General features: G+C 40.7%; 1 protein-coding gene across 1 annotated transcript in view; it reads left to right on the top strand.

The window, feature by feature from the left end:
* Nucleotides 1–19,750, top strand: part of STX11 (syntaxin 11) — a 39,443-nt gene extending 19,693 nt beyond the window's left edge. Inside the window, exon 2 of the mRNA XM_082855570.1 lies at nucleotides 18,144–19,750. Coding sequence (XP_082711696.1) covers nucleotides 18,149–19,012 — 864 coding nt within the window. The 5' untranslated portion in view covers nucleotides 18,144–18,148 and the 3' untranslated portion in view covers nucleotides 19,013–19,750. The remainder of the gene's footprint in view (nucleotides 1–18,143) is intronic.
* Nucleotides 19,751–22,325: the final 2,575 nt, after the last annotated feature.

Here is a 22,325-nt window from a genome sequence, read left to right as displayed (position 1 = left end):
CTTTGCCCTCCCTGTGGGTTGCCACACACTGACTGCTAAGAAGGCAGCAGATTACTGCCAATGAAGCTTCGCCTCACTCTCCCAAAATGCCCAAGGTTAAGAGCTTTTATTCACAGGGCATGTCTTTTCCATCAACACCACTTGTTGATCAGGGGTACTGCTAAGAATTTGTGGCTGGTTTGTTTGTTTGTTTTTTGGCAATCAAATATAGTCTGCCTTTGGTAAAAATGACTCACATTTCTCCTGCAAGAAAGAAACGCTCCCCCCATCGTAGGATTTTCAGAAGCCTCATCCCATTAAGGCATCAGCCTCTAAGTCCAGAGGCTTATCCATGATCTGCATCACTTCTGGATACAGATGAGACCCCTCAGATACAGCCCTTCAGATGTGGATCCTCCTGATCCTGAGACAATGAACTTTTTAGTTATCTAGTTATCATAGATAACTATCATATATCTATATAGCATATAGATATATATACTCTGTATATAACACAACTATCATATATTTTAGTTATCTAGTTATCATAGTTTTTAGTTATCATAAACAAGTTACTTCCCCATACACACCCAACGTATCATGGTGAAATAGGGAAAAGATAACCCCCCCAAAACTACAGAAACAATATAAACAGCATCAGCACTCCACAGCAGCTCTATCCAGGTCCGTGCTGCCAGGTGTCCCCCCACTCCTGAGCAAGGGGAGGTCCCTTGATTAGGACCCAGTTCTCTTCCTCGGGAATGGGTCACTGGTGTCTATTTCTCTACTGCTCTTGGCTCTACCCTCTGAAACATTCTTCCTTTTCCATAAGAAATGGCTTATTTTTGCTTCTAAATAACTTCCTTAGCCTAGTTCTTACTGTAAAAACTCGAGCATCCAGAGGCCTCTTTTTCTTTGAATGGTCTCTGTCTCTTTTAGGTCATACTTTTGTGCTTGTCAGTAAAACTCTCTTAAAAACGTTGTGCATTTCCTAAGACTCCAGTAGGGTTCAGGCCCCTGAAACCCACAGCCAGAATCTTTTTTCTGGTCACACATATCTGTCTCTCCTGTGGGTTGAGCATCAAGTTGCTATGAGACAGTGCCTCAGGGAGTCTTAGAGGCCCTTTTGTCCAGCTGAGAAGCGCTATGAGGCACCACGTTAAATTTTACAAAGGTCTTCACTCTGAGGCCATTTCTTGCTCTAAAATTCTTGTCCTCTAGCTGAAGAGACTGGAGAGAGAAAAGATTTTCTTTTCCAGTCACGTGAGTTCTGGTTCTTCTCTATTTTCTCTAAATAATGCTTATTAACCAGATAATTCATTTTTCAGCTCATCCCTCTTTTGCAGAACCTTATATGCGGCTAGAAACACTCAGTGAACTCTTGCAACATTCTTCCTGGAGGTCTTTGCAGCTAACTTCAAAGTTCATTGTGTATCTTTCATGCTGCCACAGACATCATTTTTGCCAGTTGTTTTGCTGCAGCAGAATGTGGGTTGCCTTTTTCCCTGACTGCTGTACAGTTTCCTCATCGCTTCTCCAGTCTCCACAAACAGTTTGCATGCTATTTTTCTGGGTTTTGCTAATAGTTATCTCACTACTTTTCACCTGCTGTCTGGTCCCAAAGCTGATACTGAATATTTTAGGTTTTTGTTATGGCAGCATGCTACTTCTAGGTACCAATTTCTGTATGTTAGTTTTTGTGGCTTAAGAAACTGCTACAAATCTTAATGGCTTCAACAGCAATGATTAATTATTTCTCACAGTTCTTTCGATTGGTTGATCCATCTTCTGTTGGTGTCTCCTGGCTCATTCATGTGGCTACAGTCAGTCGGTGGGTTAGCTGTGGGCTGGGTTCAGCTGGGATTACTAAAACCCCTGGGTCTCATCCTCCTGCAGGCTAGCCCAGGCTTCTTCATATGCTTGTATCAGGGGTCTGTTACAAGAGTAATAAGCTCTTTTGCACAAGTGCTTTTCAAGCCTCTGCTTGCATTATATTTACTAACATCTCATTAGCCAAAGCAAGTTCCAGTCTAATGGCCACACTCCAAATTCAAGAAGTTGAGAAATAGTCTATACCTCTTGATTGGAGGACATGGAAAGAATGTTGGTTGAAAAGTTTTTTTCAACTGTTCACAAAGTGTATGTACATATTTGGGGGGGAAAAAAATGGGCCACGTAGGAAGTCAGGTCAAGAAAGTAGGTTATGAATTGATAGTCATCACATCATGGAAATAATCTAACAATTTGGTTCTTTCATAGTTATTGTGAAGATTGTTGATGGGTTGGTTATATGTTTACTGGGTTATATATTGTTTACTGGGTTGGTTATATATTGTTTACTGGGTTGTCCAGTAAAAAGGCAGGCTCACATTGGACACTCAGTTTGCCACTGACTGAGTTAGTTTTTCTTTCCTTGCTTTACTTAGTTTCGACTCTAGAGTGTTGCTGACCCACTTATAGCTTACCATTGTTAAATGCTTGGTTTTTATATAATTTCTTGGTCTGATACAACCTGTATGGGGAGAGAGAGGAATGTCAACAGCAGTATATGGAGATGACTGTGGTAAGGTTTGACCTTGTAACCATGAGGAAAGAGAAACATTTCAAAATAAAAGTGTATCATCACACAGTTCAAAGATGTTAGTAATGATAATCTGAGTCACGAATAAATTGTGTCCAATGTTCTCTCTTTAAGGAAGCAATGAAATATGTCAATGCAGTTTAGAAGAGGATTTCCAACAAAAAGGAGTGAATACTTTTCAAGTTTGAAGGGAGAAACTTTGGTTAGGTAAAAGTCGCTTACACAAGAAAACCTCATGCACTGATGATGTTGGATAACTGAGATTTTTCTGCAGTCGTGTAAAAAATGCCAGCTGAAAATAATAATTTGTTTCCTTGGAGGATTAAAGAGGAGTAACCAGCCAACAGGATTAGGATCAGTGGCTTATAGGACTTTAAGAGGAAGAGGAACAGAAAAAGAAATGTAAAAATTCTGTGGGATTGTCCTTAGCTAGTATTATGAGTTGGAAAAGAAAAGTCATTAATGATCCTGAAAACTCTATTGACTTCTCTTTTTTAAAATACTCCATAAAAAAACTTTATATTTTTATGAAATATAAAGTTTAATTAAACTAGACTCAATGATTTATTCTCCATCATTTTTTCTTTCTACATAGATTTCCTCTGTATTTTCCAGACAAAAGTTTGCTTCACATTCCAAGGCCAAAGCCAAATCAGATGTAAGATACAGCAACAACTGTGTTTGTTTGTAAATGCTGATACAGATAACAGTAGAAAAACTCGTATGGATGATTTGACCCTTGAACCTGGAGCACTCCTCTCTTTACTTTCTCCCTTAGCAAGGCCATCTGCTAGCATTCCCTCAATTGTCAATTCTATGCCCCTGACTGTAAACCTTCTACCTCCAAGTATCAGTGCTTTGGTATTTCAAAAGTCTTGGGTCAGTCATAACCACAGTGAATCTTTGTTAGAAGAGAATTACCTGTGGCTAATAATTTTGTGGGCTTTTGGACAGTTGTGATGAGTGACTACCTGATTGAGTGCTCTAATAACTGAAACATTACAGTGTTGGGGAAACTGATATGAAGAGATTATTGTGGGCGAGAAGGTAATGGTTGTAATAGTGAAAAGGTTTTCATGTGTTCATCCAGATCTATGTTATTAGAAGCTAATAATTGCTCCAAATATAAAACCTCAATTAGGGAATGCTACGATCTGGATGCTTGTGTTCCCCCCAAAATTGATGTGTTGAAATCCTAACCCCCAAGGTGATGGTATTGGGAGGTGAGGTCTTTGGGAAGTGACTAGGTCATGAGGGTGGAGCCCTCATGAATGGGATTAGTGGCCCCATAAAAGAGACCCCAGAGAGCTTGCTTGCCACTTCTGCCATGTGAGGTTACCATGAGAAGAAGGCCGAGGAAGCAGGCCTTTATGAACGAGGAAGCAGGCCTTTACCAGACACAGAACCTGACCATGCTGGCACCCTGATTTCAGACTTCCAGCCTCCAGAACTGTGAGAAATAAATTTCCGTTGTTTATAAGCAAATTTCTGTTGCTTATAAGCCATCCAGTATGTAGTATGTTGTTACAGCAACTCAGATGGACTAAGACAGGGAGTAAGTTCTCTATAAGATTAACGATTTCAGAAACCTTTTTAGGGCGAGGCTCAGGAAAAAGACGCTAGTGTAGCTTTGTGGTTTACAGAATCTCTCAAGTCAGATTTTCTGGATTCAGATCTCAGTTCCATATTTATTAACTGTGTGACTTTAGGCAAGTTGCTTAAAACACCAGGTTTTACTTATTTGAGTGAAATTATTATTTATGGATCTGAATCAACCTGGCTGGGAAAGTACACTCCTTGCCCTTTAAGGGTCGTGTTACTATGGTGTGTCCTAAAAAGTAACCGCTAAATTACTGTGACACAGGACCTATGGGATTTCCTGGCCCCTACTGCAGGTCTGTGGTGGTGATGGGTAGGAGGGACTGGGCAAGGTGGTCGAGAAAGGTGTTTTCAGGGTGATCCCATAGGGCTGTGCAAGTTGTGTTCAGCACAGGGATGAGGGGGGCTGGAAACCTGTCCCATGCCCAGATTATCAGTTCCTGTGCCCTGGAGCAGGGCTGCATCCACCCAGAGATGTCATATGGCAGATGTCATATGGTCCCTACACAAGGGCTCATCAAGGCACCATATGGACCAGTGGCGGACCTAGGCATAAAGACACATTCTGATTTGTAGTCATCATTTTCTTTTAACAAGATTTTAAAAATTCGTATAAAATCAGGATATAGGAGATAGAGATTATAAAATCTGAAAATCAAAATGTGGGTGCTACATTTTTTTTTGTGGGATTTTTTTTTTTTGGCCACACCCTGAGGCACGCAGGATCTTAGTTCCCCGACCAGGGATTGAACCTGTGCCCCCTGCAGGGGAAGCACGGAGCCTTAATCACTGGACCGCCAGGGAAGTCCCTGGGTGCTATGTTTCAAGTCACTGCTTGAAAGTGCTCATTTGGAGCATATGTCTGGGGGCAGGATCTTTTTAGTTTTACCTGTAATTGAATCCTCTGTGTGTTTATATGTGTGTGTATGTGTGTGTCTAAATGTGTACTTTAGTTTCTGTTGAAACAAGAATCCTAAACTTTCTGGACTCACATTACATACGAGTAGTCTCTAAAACATCTCTTCATTGTAAATACAGAAAGGAAAGCTCTTCCATGCTTTTGGATTCCTTCCCCTCCTGTAATCTATAAGTTGATCTCCATAATAAACCTCATATGATTTGTATATCTGCTGCTCCACATTGTATCTTCCTGTGTCTGAAGTTTCTCACATATTGCTGTGAAACAGAGATAGGTTTTTATTTTTTCCTGGTAGTAGGCAAAATTTACTCAGTATAGGTATTGCTTAAGGTATTATAATGTATGTATTATATAAAGATCTCTTTTAAAATTAATTCTCTCTTTAAAGACCTTATCTCCAAATAGAATTACATTCTGAAGTACTGGGATTAGGGCTTCAACATATGAATTTCTGGTGGACAGGAGTGGGCTGGGGGCAACTTAGCCCGAAACTATGTACGAACAGTTTTTTTCTTGTTCTCCTTAAAATAAGTCAGCACAAAGCCTCTCTTTTATGATCAGAGATATGACTATGTGTTGTTGTTTATAACTGGTTCCCTTAGAAGCAAGTAAGGAATAATGCTTTCATTGGTTATTCCTTGTAGCACCCAGCATGTTGCATTGTTTAGGTAGTCATAACTCCCACTCATTGATCTTCTGAGGTAGGTAGAAACCTATTTTCTGAATCTTCCTTTCCCTATCTTTCTGAATCCTTCCGTATCAGTTGTTTGCTTATCAAAACTGCCCCAACCTGGGGACTGTTATCATTCAGTATTGCATGATGTTTATGAATAAAAAGCTGCTATGCTAAGTATCTATGGAATGGGTCACAAATTTGAATGTGCATTAAAATCACCCATAGGTCATCCTAGACCCTCTGAATCAGAACCTCCATGGTCTCAGGCATCTGTAATGTTTGTGGCTCTCCAAAAGTTGCTGTTGCCTCCTTAAGTCTGAGAGTCACTGAGCTACCATCATCTGTCTTTATTTTCTCTTACATCAAATCATATTGCCCAACGAAAGAAGGCGTACATAATTTCCCCAACTTCCCTATGGGATTCAGGTCTCAGGACAGATGACATGCGTGCCTGAAAAGAAAATTAGAAAACAGAAGCAGATTTCTGGTAGCTGGTTGTAAATTTTCTTTTAAATTCTTCATCTCCATGTGAATCAAAGCAGGGTTTATTTTAACAACTTTATGAATACAATTTACCAAAGTTTATTACATTATCCTTTATCATAATGAGATAGGAAAGTCAACAGAATTGTTTGACTTTTCTTTCCCATTTGCCATAGTTCCCTTTTTCAGATATCACCGTATAGAACTAGGCTCTTGAGTGTGTAGCTTATTTTGATGTTCTTTCTATGCCTACTTCTATATTTTGGTATAACTACAGTAAGGAGTACATTTTAACCTTTTTTTTGTTTTAACATCTTTATTGGAGTATAATTGCTTTACAATGGTGTGTTAGTTTCTGCTTTATAACAAAGTGAATCAGCTATACATATACATATATCCCCATATCTCCTCCCTCTTGCGTCTCCCTCCCACCCTCCGTATCCCACCTCACTAGGTGGTCACAAAGCACCGAGCTGATCTCCTTGTGCTATGTGGCGGCTTCCCACTAGCTATCTGTTTTACGTTTGGTAGTGTATATATGTCAATGCTGCTCTCTCACTTCGTCCCAGCTTAACCTTCCCCCTCCCCGTATCCTCAAGTCCATTCTCTACGTCTGCGTCTTTATTCCTGTCCTGCCCCTAGGTTCTTCATAACCATTTTTGTTTTTTTTAGATTCCATATGTATATGTTAGCATACAGTGTTTATTTTTCTCCTTCTGACTTATTTCACTTTATATGAAAGTCTCTAGGGCCATCCACCTCACTACAAATAACTCAATTTTGTTTCCTTTTATGGCTGAGTAATATTCCATTGTATATATGTGCCACATCTTCTTTATCCTTTCATCAGTTGATGAACACTTAGGTTGCTTCCATGTCCTGGCTACTGTAAATAGAACTGCAATGAACATTGTGGTACATGACTCTTTTTGAACTATGGTTTTCTCAGGGATATGCCCAGTATTGGGATTGCTGGGTCGTATGGGAGTTCTATTTTTAGTTTTTTAAGGAACCTCCATACTGTTCTCCATAGTGGCTGTATCAATTTACATTCCCACCAACAGTGCAAGAGGGTTCCCTTTTCTCCACACCCTCTCCAGCATTTTTTGTTTCTAGATTTTTTGATGGCCATTCTGACTGGTGTGAGGTGATACCTCATTACAGTTTTGATTTGCATTTCTCTAATGATTAATGATGTTGAGCATTCTTTCATGTGTTTGTTGGCAGTCTGTATATCTTCTTTGGAGAAATGTCTATTTAGGTCTTCTGCCCATTTTTGGATTGCATTGTTTGTTTTTTTTTGTTATTGAGCTGCACGAGCTGCTTGTAAATTTTGGTGACTAATCCTTTGTCAATTGCTTCATTTGCAAATATTTTCTCCCATTCTGAGTGTGGACATTTGGTCTTCTTTATGGTTTTCTTTGCTGTGCAAAAGCTTTTAAGTTTCATTAGGTCCCATTTGTTTATTTTTGTTTTTATTTCCATTTCTCTAGGAGGTGGGTCAAAATGTATCTTGCTGTGATTTATGTCATAGAGTGTTCTGCCTATGTTTTCCTCTAAGAGTTTGATAGTGTCTGACCTTACATTTAGGTCTTTAATCCATTTTGAGTTTATTTTTGTGTATGGTGTTACGGAGTGTTCTAATTTCATTCTTTCACATGTAGCTGTCCAGTTTTCCCAGCACCACTTATTGAAGAGGCTGTCTTTTCTCCATTGTATATTCTTGCCTCCTTTATCAAAAATAAGGTGACCATATGTGCATGGGCTTATCTCTGGGTTTTCTATCCTGTTCCATTGATCTATATTTCTGTTTTTGTGCCAGTACCATACTGTCTTGATTACTGTAGCATTGTAGCATAGTCTGAAATCGGGGAGCCTGATTCCTCCAGCTCCGTTTTTCGTTCTCAAGATTGCTTTGGCTATTCGGGGTCTTTTGTGTTTCCATACAAATTGTGAATTTTTTTTTCTAGTTCTGTGAAAAATGCCATTGGTGATTTGATAGGGATTGCATTGAATCTGTAGATTGCTTTGGGTAGTAGAGTCATTTTCACAATGTTGATTCTTCTGATGCATGAACATGGTATATCTCTCCGTTTGTATCATCTTTAATTTCTTTCAGCAGTGTCTTATAGTTTTCTGCATACAGGTCTTTTGTCTCCTTAGGTAGGTTTATTCTTAGGTATTTTATTCTTTTTGTCACAGTGGTAAATGGGAGTGTTTCCTTAATTTTTCTTTCAAATTTTTCAGCATTAGTATATAGGAATGCAAGAGATTTCTGTGCATTAATTTTGTATCCTGTTACTTTACCCAATTCATTGATTAGCTCTAGTAGTTTTCTGGTAGTATCTTTAGGATTCTCTATGTATAGTATCATGTCATATGCAAACAGTGACAGCTTTACTTCTTTTCCAATTTGGATTCCTTTTATTTCTTTTTTTTCTCTGACTGCTGTGGCTAAAAATTCCAAAACTATGTTGAATAATAGTGGTGAGAGTGGACAACCTTGTCTTGTTCCTGATCTTAGAGGAAATGGTTTCAGTTTTTCACCATTGAGAACGATGTTGGCTGTGGATTTGTCATATATGGCCTTTATTATGTGGAGGTAAGTTCCCTCTATGCCTACTTTCTGGAGGGTTTTTACCATAAATGGGTGTTGAATTTTGTCAAAAGCTTTTTCTTCGTCTATTGAGATGATCATATGGTTTTTCTCCTTCAATTTGTTGATATGGTTTATCACATTGATTGATTTACATATATTGAAAAATCCTTGCATTCCTGGGATAAACCCCACTTGATCATGGTGTATTATCCTTTTAATGTGCTCTTGGATTCTGTTTGCTAGTATTTTGCTGAGGATTTTTGCATCTATGTTCATCAGTGATATTGGCCTGTAGTTTTCTTTCTTTGTGACATCTTTGTCTGGTTTTGGTATCAGGGTGATGGTGGCCTCGTAGAATGAGTTTGGGTGTGTTCCTCCCTCTGCTATATTTTGGAAAAGTTTGAGAAGGATAGGTGTTAGCTCTTCTCTAAATGTTTGGTAGAATTCACCTGTGAAGCCATCTGGTTCTGGGCTTTTGTTTCTTGGAAGATTTTTAATCACAGTCTCAATTTCAGTGCTTGTGATTGGTCTGTTTATGTTTTCTATTTCTTCCTGGTTCAGTCTTGGGAAGTTGTGCTTTTCTAAGAATTTGTCCATTTTTTTCAGGTTGTCCATTTTATTGGCATATAGTTGCTTGTAGTAATCTCTCATGATCCTTTGTATTTCTGCAGTGTCAGTTGTTACTTCTTTTTTATTTCTGATTCTACTGATTTGAGGCTTCTCCCTTTTTTTCTTGGTGAGTCTGGCTAATGGTTTATCAATTTTGTTTATCTTCTCAAAGAACCAGCTTTTAGTTTTACTGATCTTGGCTATCATTTCCTTCATTTCTTTTTCATTTATTTCTGCTCTGATCTTTATGATTTCTTTCCTTCTACTAACTTTGGGGTTTTTTTGTTCTTCTTTTTCTAATTGCTTTAGGTGTAAGGTTAGGTTGTTTATTTGAGATGTTTCTGGTTTCTTGAAGTAGGATTGTATTGCTATAAAATTCCCTCTTAGAACTGCTTTTGCTGCATCCCATAGGTTTTGGGTCATCGTGTTTTCATTGTCATTTGTTTGTAGGTATTTTTTGATTTCCTCTTTGATTTCTTCAGTGAGCTTTTGGTTATTTAGTAGTGTATTGTTTAGCCTCCGTGTGTTTGTATTTTTTACAGATTTTTTCCTGTAATTGATATCTAGTCTCATAGCGTTGTTGTCGGAAAAGATACTTGATACGATTTCAATTTTCTTAAATTTACCAAGGCTTGATTTGTGACCCAAGATATGATCTATCCTGGAGAATGTTCCATGAGAACTTGAGAAGAAAGTGTATTCTGTTGCTTTTGGATAGAATGTCCTATAAATATCAATTAAGTCCATCTTGTTTAATGTATCATTTAAAGCTTGTGTTTCCTTATGTATTTTCATTTTGGATGATCTGTCCATTGGTAAAAGTGGGGTGTGTTAAAGTCCCCTACTATGATTCTCTGTCGATTTCCCCTTTTATGGCTGTTAGCATTTGCCTTATGTATTGAGGTGCTCCTGTGTTGAGTGCATAAATATTTATAACTGTTATAGCTTCTTCTTGGATTGATCCCTTGATCATTATGTAGTGTCCTTCTTTGTCTCTTGTAATAGTCTTTGTTTTAAAGTCTATTTTGTCTGATATGAGAATTGCTACTCCAGCTTTCTTTTGATTTCCATTTGCATGGAATACCTCTTTACATCCCCTCACTTTCAGTCTGTGTGTATACCTAGGTCTGAAGTGGGTCTCTTGTAGACAGCATATATACGGGTCTTGTTTTTGTATCCATTGAGCCAGTCTGTGTCTTTTGGTGGGAGCATTTAATCCATTTACATTTAAGGTAATTACCGATATGTATGTTCCTATTACCATTTTCTTAATTGTTTTGGGTTTGTTATTGTAGGTCTTTTCCTTCTCTTGTGTTTCCTGCCTAGAGAAGTTCCTTTAGCATTTGTTTTAAAGCTGATATGGTGGTGCTGAATCCTCTTAGCTTTTGCTTGTCTCTAAAGGTTTTAATTTCTCCATTGAATCTCAGTGAGATCCTTGCTGGGTAGAGTAATCTTGGTTGTAGGTTTTTCCGTTTCATCATTTTAAATATGTCTTGCCACTCCCTTCTGGCTTGCAGAGTTTCTGCTGAAAGATCAGCTGTTAACCTTATGGGGATTCTCTTGTATGTTATTTGTTGTTTTTCCCTTACTGCTTTTAATATTTTTTCTTTGTATTTAATTTTTGATAGTTTGATTAATATGTGTCTTGGCGTATTTCTCCTTGGATTTATCCTGTATGGGACTCTCTGTGCTTCCTGGACTTGATTGACTATTCCCTTTCCCATATTAGGGAAGTTTCCAACTATAATCTCTTCAAATATTTTCTCAGTCCCTTTCTTTTTCTCTTCTTCTTCTGGGACCCCTATAATTTGAATGTTGGTGCATTTAATATTGTCCCAGAGGTCTCTGAGACGTTCCTCAATTCTTCTCATTCTTTTTTCTGTATTCTGCTCTGAAGTGGTTATTTCCACTATTTTATCTTCCAGGTCACTTATCCGTTCTTCTGCCTCAGTTATTCTGCTATTGATTCCTTCTAGAGAACTTTTAATTTCATTTACTGTGTTGTTCATCATTGTTTGTTTGCTCTTTAGTTCTTCTAGGTCCTTGTGAAACGTTTCTTGTATTTTCTCCATTCTATTTCCAAGATTTTGGATCATCTTTACTGTCATTACTCTGAATTCTTTTTCAGGTAGACTGCCTATTTCCTCTTCATTTGTTTGGTCTGGTGGGTTTTTACTTTGCTTCTTCATCTGCTGTGTGTTTCTCTGTGTTCTCATTTTGCTTAACTTAACTGTGTTTGGGGTCTCCTTTTCGCAGGTTGCAGGTTCGTAGTTCCCGTTGTTTTTGGTGTCTGTCCCCAGTGGCTAAGGTTGGTTCAGTGGGTTGTGTAGGCTTCCTGGTGGAGGCAACTAGTGCCTGTGTTCTGGTGGATGAGGCTGGATCTTGTCTTTCTGGTGGGCAGGACCGCATACGGTGGTGTGTTTCAGGGTGTCTGTGACCTTCTTATGATTTTAGGCAGCCTCTCTGCTAATGGGTGGGGTTGTGTTCCTGTCTTGCTAGTTGTTTGGCATAGGGTGTCGAGCACTGTAGCTTGCTGGTCGTTGAGTTGAGCTGGGTCTTAGCGTTGAGATGGAGATCTCTGGGAGAGCTTTCGCCAATTGATATTACATGGAGCCGGGAGGTCTCTGGTGGACCAGTGTCCTGAACTCGGCTCTCCCACCTCAGAGGTGCAGGCCTGACACCCGGCTGGAGCACCAAGAGCCTGTCAGCCACATGGCTCAGAAGAAAAGGGAGAAAAAAGGAAAGAAAAGAGAAAATATAAAGAAATTAAGTTTTTAAAATAAAAAAAATTTTAATTATTAAAAATAAAAAAAAATTTAAAGTAAAAGAAAAAAGAAAAAAGGAAGAAGAGGGCACCCAAACCAAGAAACAGATCCATCAATGATAACAAGTGCTAAAAACTATATTTAAAAAAAAAACAAAATAATAATGGACAGACAGAACCCTAGGACAAATGGTAAAAGCAAAGCTATACAGACAGAGCTTCCCTGGTGGTGCAGTGGTTGAGAGTCCACCTGCCGATGCAGGGGACACGGGTTCGTGCCCTGGACTAGGAGGATCCTGCATGCCGTGGAGGGGCTGGGCCCGTGAGCCATGGCCACTGAGCCTGCGCGTCCGGAGCCTGTGCTCTGCAATGAAATGGGAGAGGCCCACGTACTGCAAAAAAAAAAAAAAAAAGCTATACAGACAAAATCACACAAAGAAGCATACACATACACACTCACAAAAAGAGAAAAAGAAAAAATATATATACATATATGAAAGAAAAAGGAAGACAGCAACCAAATCAATAAGCAAATCTACCAATGATAATAAACTCTAAATACTAAACTAAGATAAACATAAACCCAAAAACCAGTCAGTCGCATACAGCAAACCCCAAGTCTACAGTTGCTCCCAAAGTCCATCGCCCCAATTTTGCAATTTTGTCTATTCACGTATTCCACAGATGCAGGTACATCAAGTTGATTGTGGAGATTTAATCCGCTGCTCCTGAGGCTGCTGGGAGTGATTTCCCTTTCTCTTCTTCGTTCGCACAGCTCCCGGGGTTCAGCTTTGGATTTGGACCCGCCTCTGCGTGTAGGTCGCCTGAGGACATCTGTTCTTCGCTCAGACAGGACGGGGTTAAAGGAACAGCTGATTCAGGGGCTCTGGCTCACTCAGGCTGGGGGGAGGGAGGGGTACGGAGGCAGGGCGCACCTGCAGCGGCAGAGGCCGGCGTGACGTTGCACCAGCCCGAGGTGCGCCGTGCATTCTCCTGGGGAAGTTGTCCCTGGATCACGGGACCTTGGCAGTGGCGGGCTGCACAGGCTCCCGGGAGGGGAGGTGTGGAGAGTGACCTGTGCTCGCACACAGGCTTCTTGGTGGCGGCAGCAACAGCCCTAGCGTCTCATGCCCGTCTCTGGGGTCCGCGCTGATAGCCGCGGCTCGCGCCCGTCCCTGGAGCTCGTTTAGGTGGTGCTCTGAATCCCCTCTCCTCGCTCACCCCAAAACAATGGTCTCTTGCCTCTTCAGCAGGTCCAGACTTTCTCCCGGACTCCCTCCCGGCCAGCCGTGGTGCACTAAACCCTGCAGGCTGTGTTCACGCCGCCAACCCCAGTCCTCTCCCTGCGCTCAGACCAAAGCCCGAGCCTCAGCTCGCGCCCCCGCCCGCCCCGGCGGGTGAGCAGACAAGCCTCTCGGGCTGGTGAGTGCCGGTTGGCCCTGATCCTCTGTGAGGGAATCTCTCCGCTTTGCCCTCCGCACCCCTGTTGCTGCGCTGTTCTCCGCGGCCCCGAAGCTTCCGCCCCTCCGCCACCCTCAGTCTCTGCCCGCGAAGCGTCTTGCTAGTGTGTGGACACCTTTCCTCCTTCACAGCTCCCTCCCACTGGTGCAGGTCCCATCCCTATTCTTTTGTCTCTGTTTTTCCTTTTTTCTTTTCCCCTACCCAGGTACGTGGGGGATTTCTTACCTTTTGGGAGGTCTGAGGTCTTCTCCCAGCGTTCAGTAGGTGTTCTGTAGGAGTTGTTCCACGTGTAGGTGTATTTCTGATGTATTTGTGGGGAGGAAGGTGATCTCCACGTCTTACTCCTCTGCCATCTTGAAGGTCTCCCCCATTTTAACCTTTTGGGGAACATTTTTAGAAGCCTCTTGGTTGACTTTTTTCTGTTGTAGTTTTCCTAATGTTTCCTCCTTGGCAACCAGGAAACCTTCTAGATCAGTGGGACCAACTCATTTGGGGCTGGGCTGGGCCAGAAAAGGTGGGCCGGAAGGCAAGGTAAAGGCTACTTTCTTGTCTACACCTGCAGAGAGAATCTTGAGTTCCCCACACCCTTCCTGACTCTCTCCTTACCAGATTATGGACTTGAGCCTTCACGTGAGCTTAGACCTTCACCTGATTTAGGACCCATGGCTTCATGTTGTTAGGTCTTGAGAAGGAGTGACTGCCTCTGACTGTATTCTTCCAAGGCCATTTTCTATATGATTGCAGTGCACTTTGCTCTTCATATTATGAATGAAATGATTCTCCCAAATAGCTTTTTCAGGGCTTTGGGAGAGTAATACAGAGCCTGGGACCTGTCTAGGAGTAGTGGGAGACCAACAAGCAGGCTCCTAATGTTCTGGTGTGTGATGCTGCCCCTTAGCCACCCTTACCTTCCATGATAGTTCCTCCTAAGCCTTCCTTGCATCCATCACCGTTTCTTGCCTTGTTCATCAAAATTTATCCATTCTCTGTCCTATCCACTTGTTTCAGAGTAGAATATATTGGATACTAACATAAGCAGATAAATACAGCTCAACTTGATGCTAGTCAACTAATGTATTTTCCCCATGTCATATAAGGTGATAACCTGATTGCAATGCATGCACCTTAAAGAAGGACTTTAAAAAGTTAGTCCTTTACATATATACACTACCAAATGTAGAATAGATAGCTAGTGAGAAGCAGCCGCATAGCACAGGGAGGTCAGCTTGGTGCTTTGTGACCACCTAGAGGGGTGGGACAGGGAGGGTGGGAGGGAGATGCAAGAGGGAGGGGATATGGGGATATATGTACATGTATAGCTGATTCACTTTGTTATACAGCAGAAACTAACACAACATTGTAAAGCAATTACACTCCAATAATGATGTTAAAAAAATAATGCAACAAATATTTCACTTTCACATTTTTCAATAAAAAAAGAAGTTAGTCCTTTAAACAAATATAGTTTTCTGGGGCTTCATTTAATTAATAAATCTACATGGAAATTACAAAAATGTTGGAAAATACAGAAAAGCACAAGGAAGTAATTAAAACCATTTATAATTCCACAATTTGAAGAAAACTACATCTTGATGTGTATTATTCAAGTCTTTATTTCAGGATGTATGCACGGTAGCACTGCTCATTCTCTTCCCTTTACATAGTTTTTCTACCCAAAATGGTATTTACACTTTTCATCCCATTATAGCCTTCTAAACTCTGTGATTATGTGGCAGTCAATACCTCATTTTTGCGCCTTTAAATCATTTTTGAATTTCTGTGAAAACTGTCGTGATGAAAATATTTACAGCAGTGAGCTTCACATACCCCTGCATATATCCTTAGAATAAATGTACTTAAGACAAAACAAATACACATTTTAAAAGCTTTTATACATACTATTAAGCTGCCCTCAAAAAGGTTCTATCAATTTGCCCTCCTATAAGCATTTTTTTCAGCGTTCACAGAATTCTCTTTTAAATCATTATCTAAAAAAATTCCTGCCAGCTTAGGGGGCAAAAAGAAATCTCAGTGGTTTAATTTGCATTGCCTTGTTTTGATAGTGAAGTCCCTCATGCTCACCTTTATACACCTGCTGGAGATAGTTGACTGTAGTGGTTAAGTGGGGCTACTCTAGAGCCGGACTCTTCACTTACAGGGGACCTTGGGTACGTTCCTTAACCTCCTTAAACTCACTTACCAACTCTGATGATGACAACACCTACTTCATGAAGTCCGTATGAAGACTAAAGAGGGTAGCACATGAAAAGGGCTTAGAACATGTTTACTGGCATTACAGTAAGTACCTGATACATATTAACTATCCCTGTGTTCGCCGGCATTTATAGTTCTTCTTATATGAATTGCCTTTTCATCGTCTTTGTTTGGGCAAGTGGTTTTTTTGTTTTGGGGAGGCAGGAGTTTTTAATATTGATACATTAAGTAAGTTAACCCATTATGTGCCATATATTGAAATCCTCCCCCCCCCAACTTGTGGTGTGTCTTTAAATTTTGTTCAAAATGAGGAAATATTTGGATATCAGGCAGTTCAGGCCAGGGAAGGCATAGTTTTGGTCCAGCCTGGGTCTTTTTTCTGCCTCTCAGTTGTGCTTCTAGGAGTCACCTTCCCCATCACTGAGAAAGTCCAGTATTGATTTTTGTCACTAGAAAGCAGAAATGGCATTTTAAGCAGGATAACTTGTATTCAAAAACACCACTATGGAATAAAACCTTGCTTAATTTATGTAAATAATGACCATGGCAGACAAGAACCTGTGGTTAGTATTTCACCATTTTCCATTTATCATTAAATCCAACTTGTCAGCATTCCATTAGTGGGGCGGTAAAATTAATTACTTCAACTTGAGAGAAGCTTCTAATTTGAGAGCAAGATCCCTGATAGATTGAGTAGCCATTAAATGCTGCTATTGACATTTTCCCTCTCTTTTCTGCAAATTATATAGTAGAAAGAAATCTTTCTAGCCACGAAATCTTATATAAAAGGGCAAAATGTTTATTATTTTGGCATCTATACATGCTATTAAAAATGAAAGTTTTTACTTCATTGGAAAAAATATGGACATAGAGAACACGGTTGTGCCTTGCTAAGCAGGGAACTGATCAGAACCACTCTTACAAAAACATGGAAATTCTGTTTGAGCTGCCAACTTGTTTCAAGAAGCCATTAAAAGTGGGCAAATATTGCTGCTCTGTGATGGATAAATGGGAGTTATATTACTGCTACAGGGCTTGTGTACGATTGAAATTTTCCATATAAAACTTTTTTTTTTTTTTAAGTTTTGTTAATGATACACCACTAGGGACCTCGGGAAAAGCTGAACATCTTTCACTTCTGATTCTTCATCTGGCTTGTGCTATGTGATTCCCACCTAGATAAATATCTTCTTTCTGCTCACCTCTCCTACTTGCTAAAATCACATAAAACACTTAACTATTTCTCTATCTCTTTTACTCTTAATACCTTCCAGTAGAATATATTTTGGGGGTTTTCCCCCAAATATTTTTAAGCACTGAGTATCAAACAGACATTCAAACTCTGAAGTATGTACAGGTGATATTAGGCAGAAGAGCAAGGAGATTTCAGCTTCCACCAAATTTTATACTTCCTTTTTAGATTTTTGTCTTTGTTCATTTTGTTGTTGTTTTACTTTAAGCATGTTTTATTCTTATAACATTTTTAAGATAAAAAATTAAACCATGATTTCTATCATTAAAAAAATATTCTTGGGCTTCCTTGGTGGCACAGTGGTTGAGAGTCCGCCTGCCGATGCAGGGGACACGGGTTCGCACCCCGGTCCGGGAAGATCCTACATGCCGCGGAGCGGCTGGGCCCGTGAGTCATGGCCGTTGAGCCTGCGCGTCCGGAGCGTGTGCTCCGCAACGGGAGAGGCCATAGCAGTGAGGCCCGCGTACCGCAAAAAAAAAAAAAAAAAAAAAAAAAAGTCTTATGATGTACAGGATGCTCACCACTGCTGAAATAGACACAGGATAGACAACACTTAGAGTAGGCCCCAAAGCCTTGACTGGCCTTAATTAACAATCATTATCCTTGCAAGTCTTTTCTTATTTTTCTTTTCTCTGGTGTGCTTTGATTTGCGATTATTGGAGAACTGTAAAGCAAGAAAAAGAGATGGATTCCCAATGCAATCTAAAATTTGAAATTGCTGATTGAGTTCCGGGCACCTCCGCTATTGCACTGAGATACTACAAGCTATAAAATACAAGTGTATTCGTGACTCTCAGTCATATTAGTCCTTTACTCATAAGCAAAATGTTATGAAACATTTAGCTCCTTTAGTGCATTTCTTACCTACACCCAGGAGTAAAGAATTGGGAGTGCTGAGCAGTGAGCAGAAGGTTTCTTTATTTCAATCTTTAATTCCCTCAATGCAAATATCTGACTCTCAATTAATTAAGTTCTGAGGAATTTAACCTCAGTATCTCTATTTACAGGCATAATGAAGGACCGGCTAGTAGAACTTGTGGAGTTAACCAAGCGGTATGAACAGCAGTTCCCAGACAAGGACAATGAATTTGACTCGCCCCCCGAGGATATCGTGTTCGAGACGGACCACATCCTTGAATCCTTGTACCGAGACATCCAGGACCTTCAGGATGAAAACCAGCAGCTAACTTACGACGTGAAGCGGCTGGGAAAGCAGAACACCCGCTTCCTCACGTCCATGAGGCGCCTCAGCAGCATCAAGCGGGACACCAACTCGATTGCCAAGGACATCAAGGCCCGGGGCGAGAGCATCCACCGCAAGCTGAGCGCCATGAAGGCGCTGAGCGAGGTCGCCGAGGCCCAGCACGGCGCGCACTCGGCCGTGGCGCGCATCGCGCGCGCACAGTACAGCGCTCTCACCCTCCCGTTCCAGGCCGCCATGCTCGAGTACAACCAGGCCGAGATGAAGCAGCGCGAAAACTGCAAGATCCGCATCCAGCGCCAACTGGAGATCATGGGCAAGGACGTGTCGGGCGACCAGATCGAGGACATGTTCGAACAAGACAAGTGGGACGTGTTCTCAGAGAACCTGCTGGCTGACGTGAAGGGCGCGCGGGCGGCCCTCAACGAGATCGAGAGCCGCCACCGCGAGATGCTGCAGCTGGAGAACCGCATCCGCGACCTGCACGACCTCTTCCTGCAGATGGCCATGCTGGTGGAGCAGCAGGCTGACACCCTGGACGTCATCGAGTTCAACGTGCAGAAGACCCTCGACTACACCGGCCAGGCCAAGGTGCAGGTGAGCAAGGCCGTGCAGTACAAGAAGAAGAACCCCTGCCGGACCGTCTGCTGCTTCTGCTGCCCCTGCCTCAACTAGCAGAAGGCCCAGGCCGCCACACCCCATCCCCGGCAGGAATGGGAGGGGAAGCACACTGGGAAAGATTTTGAGGCTGTCTGCACTGGGGTGAGTTGCCCTAATCCCTAGGGACCTCAGTCTTTAGAGAAGGAAAAAGCTCGGTCCCAGAATTCCAGTCCAGCTCGTACTTGGAAAGAGAGTTGATCCCACCCGCTGTTTCATCTGTAAGGACAGATGCCTACTGAAGTTTTGTGAGGTCATTGTATGGCACATAGCACCCTTGCCTCTTAAAGGAAGCCAAATAAGGAACTGACGTGGTAACGTACTCTACGGTAGATGTCCAAGGCATGTTTGTACATGGACCTCTAGGAGGAAGTCAGTCCTGCATCGGCTCACAGTATGAACTCCTTATCAAGGCTTCATTTACCCTATCCTGAAAGTCCCTCTGTTGTGTTCATTTTTGAGTGAACCGATCTTGGGAAAAACTGCACATCTGCCATTTCTGATTCTTCATCTGGTTTACGCTATGTGATTCCCACCTGGATGTATATCTTCTTTCTGCTCACCTCCTCTACTTATTAAAATTACATTTAACACTTACTATTATTTCCTTACCTCTTACTTTTAATATCTTCCATCAGAATGTAATTTGGGATTTTTTTTTTCCAAAGATTTTTAAGCACTGAGTATTGAACAGGCACTCAAATTGAAGTATGTTTGTCACATTATATATATTTTTCATAAATAAAAATAATTTAAAATTTATCTTTGTACTTGATTATTACCAATGCACATATATGTAAATGTAAACTACCAGTATTTACTAATGCATGTACATAATGACCAGTTGGTTTAACTTTACTTTTGTAAATATGGTATATAAACATCCGTGAAACATTTTTACTGGTTGTTGGTGTTGGTTTGCTTGTTATGAGTTTATCTCACTCTGATCTGCATCTCCATAGTCCAGTTTGGGTCAAAACTTTACTTTGAACAACTCTGTGTTGGTTACAATGGTAAAGAACAGGTGTCAAATGCTGAAAATGCATACGGAACTAGAAATATTAAAAAACGGTCTTAGAAATAATTACTTTTGTTTTACTGTGGCCCATTCTTTTCATGCATGGCAATGTAGTAATTTAAAATAAAATAATTCTGGTCACATTAGTTTAATATACATTACATTATAAACATCCCGTTTATGCATTTGTGTGTTGACCATTTAAATCTTAGTCTGCGTTTTCAATTACTCTTTTAAAAATTTTTCTACTACCTGCTTGAGGCTTCAACAACTGGATGGAACTCTGAATGGCGGGGGGTGAAAAATAATTCACATGGGGTATGTTGCTTTCTCTCCTGAGTTATTTATAATAGTTTAGCAAAATCATCATGTTTTGGAGATCTGGTTTCATTTGCAAGCTTTGTAATGCCCTTACCCGCACTTACCATGTTTCCTGTCTTTCTTTTGAGTCAACTATTAACTCTTTCTACTTATTTAATAAAAGAGAGAGTTTATTCAGTGGTCATTATTCTCGCGTCCTTCAGACAGTGAACTTTTAAAAGGAGTAAAAAGAAGAGTATGTGAACTCTTTGGAACTCACTGACTAATCTGCTTATGACCATGACATCTAGCCCTGCTCCTAATTTTAATTTCATGGTTAAATATGAGAATCGTGGAAACCAAGTCCCACTGGGCTCTTCTCAGATTTCTCCCAATTCTTTCTCAGCTAACTCCAGGGATAGGTTTCACCTATGACCTAATTAACTTTCTCTCTAAAAAAAAAAGTCTTCACACAGCTCCATTGCTATGTCTTTCATGGTAGGGAAGAGATATTGGAAATACAGGCCACCAGCTAGTTTCCGTAAGAGAGAATAGTTCATGAATTCAACCCATAAAGCAGTTTCTTCGTTTGGAATCATTCATAAAAGTCAAGGAGTTTGCTGGCTCTATGTATTTTTTAATTCTCCACATTTCACATTGGAGAATTAGGTAAAAACTTCACTTTAGTATACTAAGAGATTAGTGTACTGTTGCTTATTGAAAAGGCAAGAATTTTTCTTCCTGGTTTTTAGTAATTGTCTGGGTGTGGCATAGTGGTTAAGAACACATATTCAGGACCCTACTCTCTGGGTTCAAAACATGACTTTGCCATATACCAACTATATAATTTGGGCACATTACTTAACCTCCCTGTGCCTCAGTTTCCTCATCTGTAAAATGGATATAATAGGACCTACCTCATAGAGTTGTTGGAAGAAGTAAATGACTAAATATGTAAAAGGACTTAGGACAGTGCCTGGCACATGCTAAGTGCTATGTTCATTATTGCATAACTTTCTTGTAGACTGAGAGAGCTGCTAGTAATTAAATTAATAGTTATTAACTTCTGAGGAAAAGTAAATACTCTTCTGTTAATAGTCTTTAATAAAATAGAATTTAAAAACCCAAGACCCTATCTTCTTTGAATATTAGGGTTTTAAAATTTTTTTACAATGAAAGAATTGTTTTCACAGTGGCATTTCATTCCTTATAACCAAGCGTGTTATGAAGATGAAATTGGATGTTCCACTCAAAAAATAGTTAATCAGGAAGCAGCTGTTCTGCTCAATTTGGCAAGTGTTTTCCCCTAATTCTTTCTAAGCTATGAGTCAAAAAGTCCCAGAAGAAGTTCAGCTGTGGAGGCCAGGTCACAATAGATTAAAGGAAAGGGATCAGTTGGCTTTTCCCATATCCTGCCCTGTTTCCCAGAAGCCCTTCCTAGCTCTGACTGTGGTGCCAAGAAGCGGGTGAAATGCTGGCTTTTTCCTTAGGAAAGGGTGCTCCAGTGCCACCAAGAGGTGTTGTAGAGTTGGGTTCACCTGATCCTGTGACGCTCATTTGGCAAACTCTGCAAGTTGACTCTGGGTAAGAAGACTGTGGCAAATGTGCAAATTTCATACACTAATGTCACTTATGTACAAAATGAAAGAACCAATCACAGAGAACAACAGATCTTTCAGGGGCTGAAGGTGGAAATCTTTTAAAGCTATTTTAACATATGCAGTGACTCCTAACTAGCCAAATGCCAACCCCTGCAGTCACAGCCGCAGACTACAGGTGGTGACAACTCCAGAAATATCCAAAATAGGAAAGATGCTCACCTAGGATGCATTGTTATCCAGGATAATAAGAGTTAGAATTTATAAAAAGCTGATCGGGGACTTCCATGGGCGCAGTGGTTAAGAATCCGCCTGCCAATGCAGGGGACCCGGGTTCGAGCCCTGGGCCAGGAAGATCCCACAGGCCGCGCGGAGCAACTATGCCCATTTGCCACAACTACTGAGCCTGCTCTCT

Source organism: Leucopleurus acutus (genome assembly GCF_964270905.1).
Source record: "Leucopleurus acutus genome assembly, chromosome: 15".
NCBI lineage: Eukaryota > Metazoa > Chordata > Mammalia > Artiodactyla > Delphinidae > Leucopleurus > Leucopleurus acutus.
The sequence above is the reverse complement of the archived record's forward strand: the minus strand, read 5'-3'. Positions and strand labels throughout refer to the sequence as shown.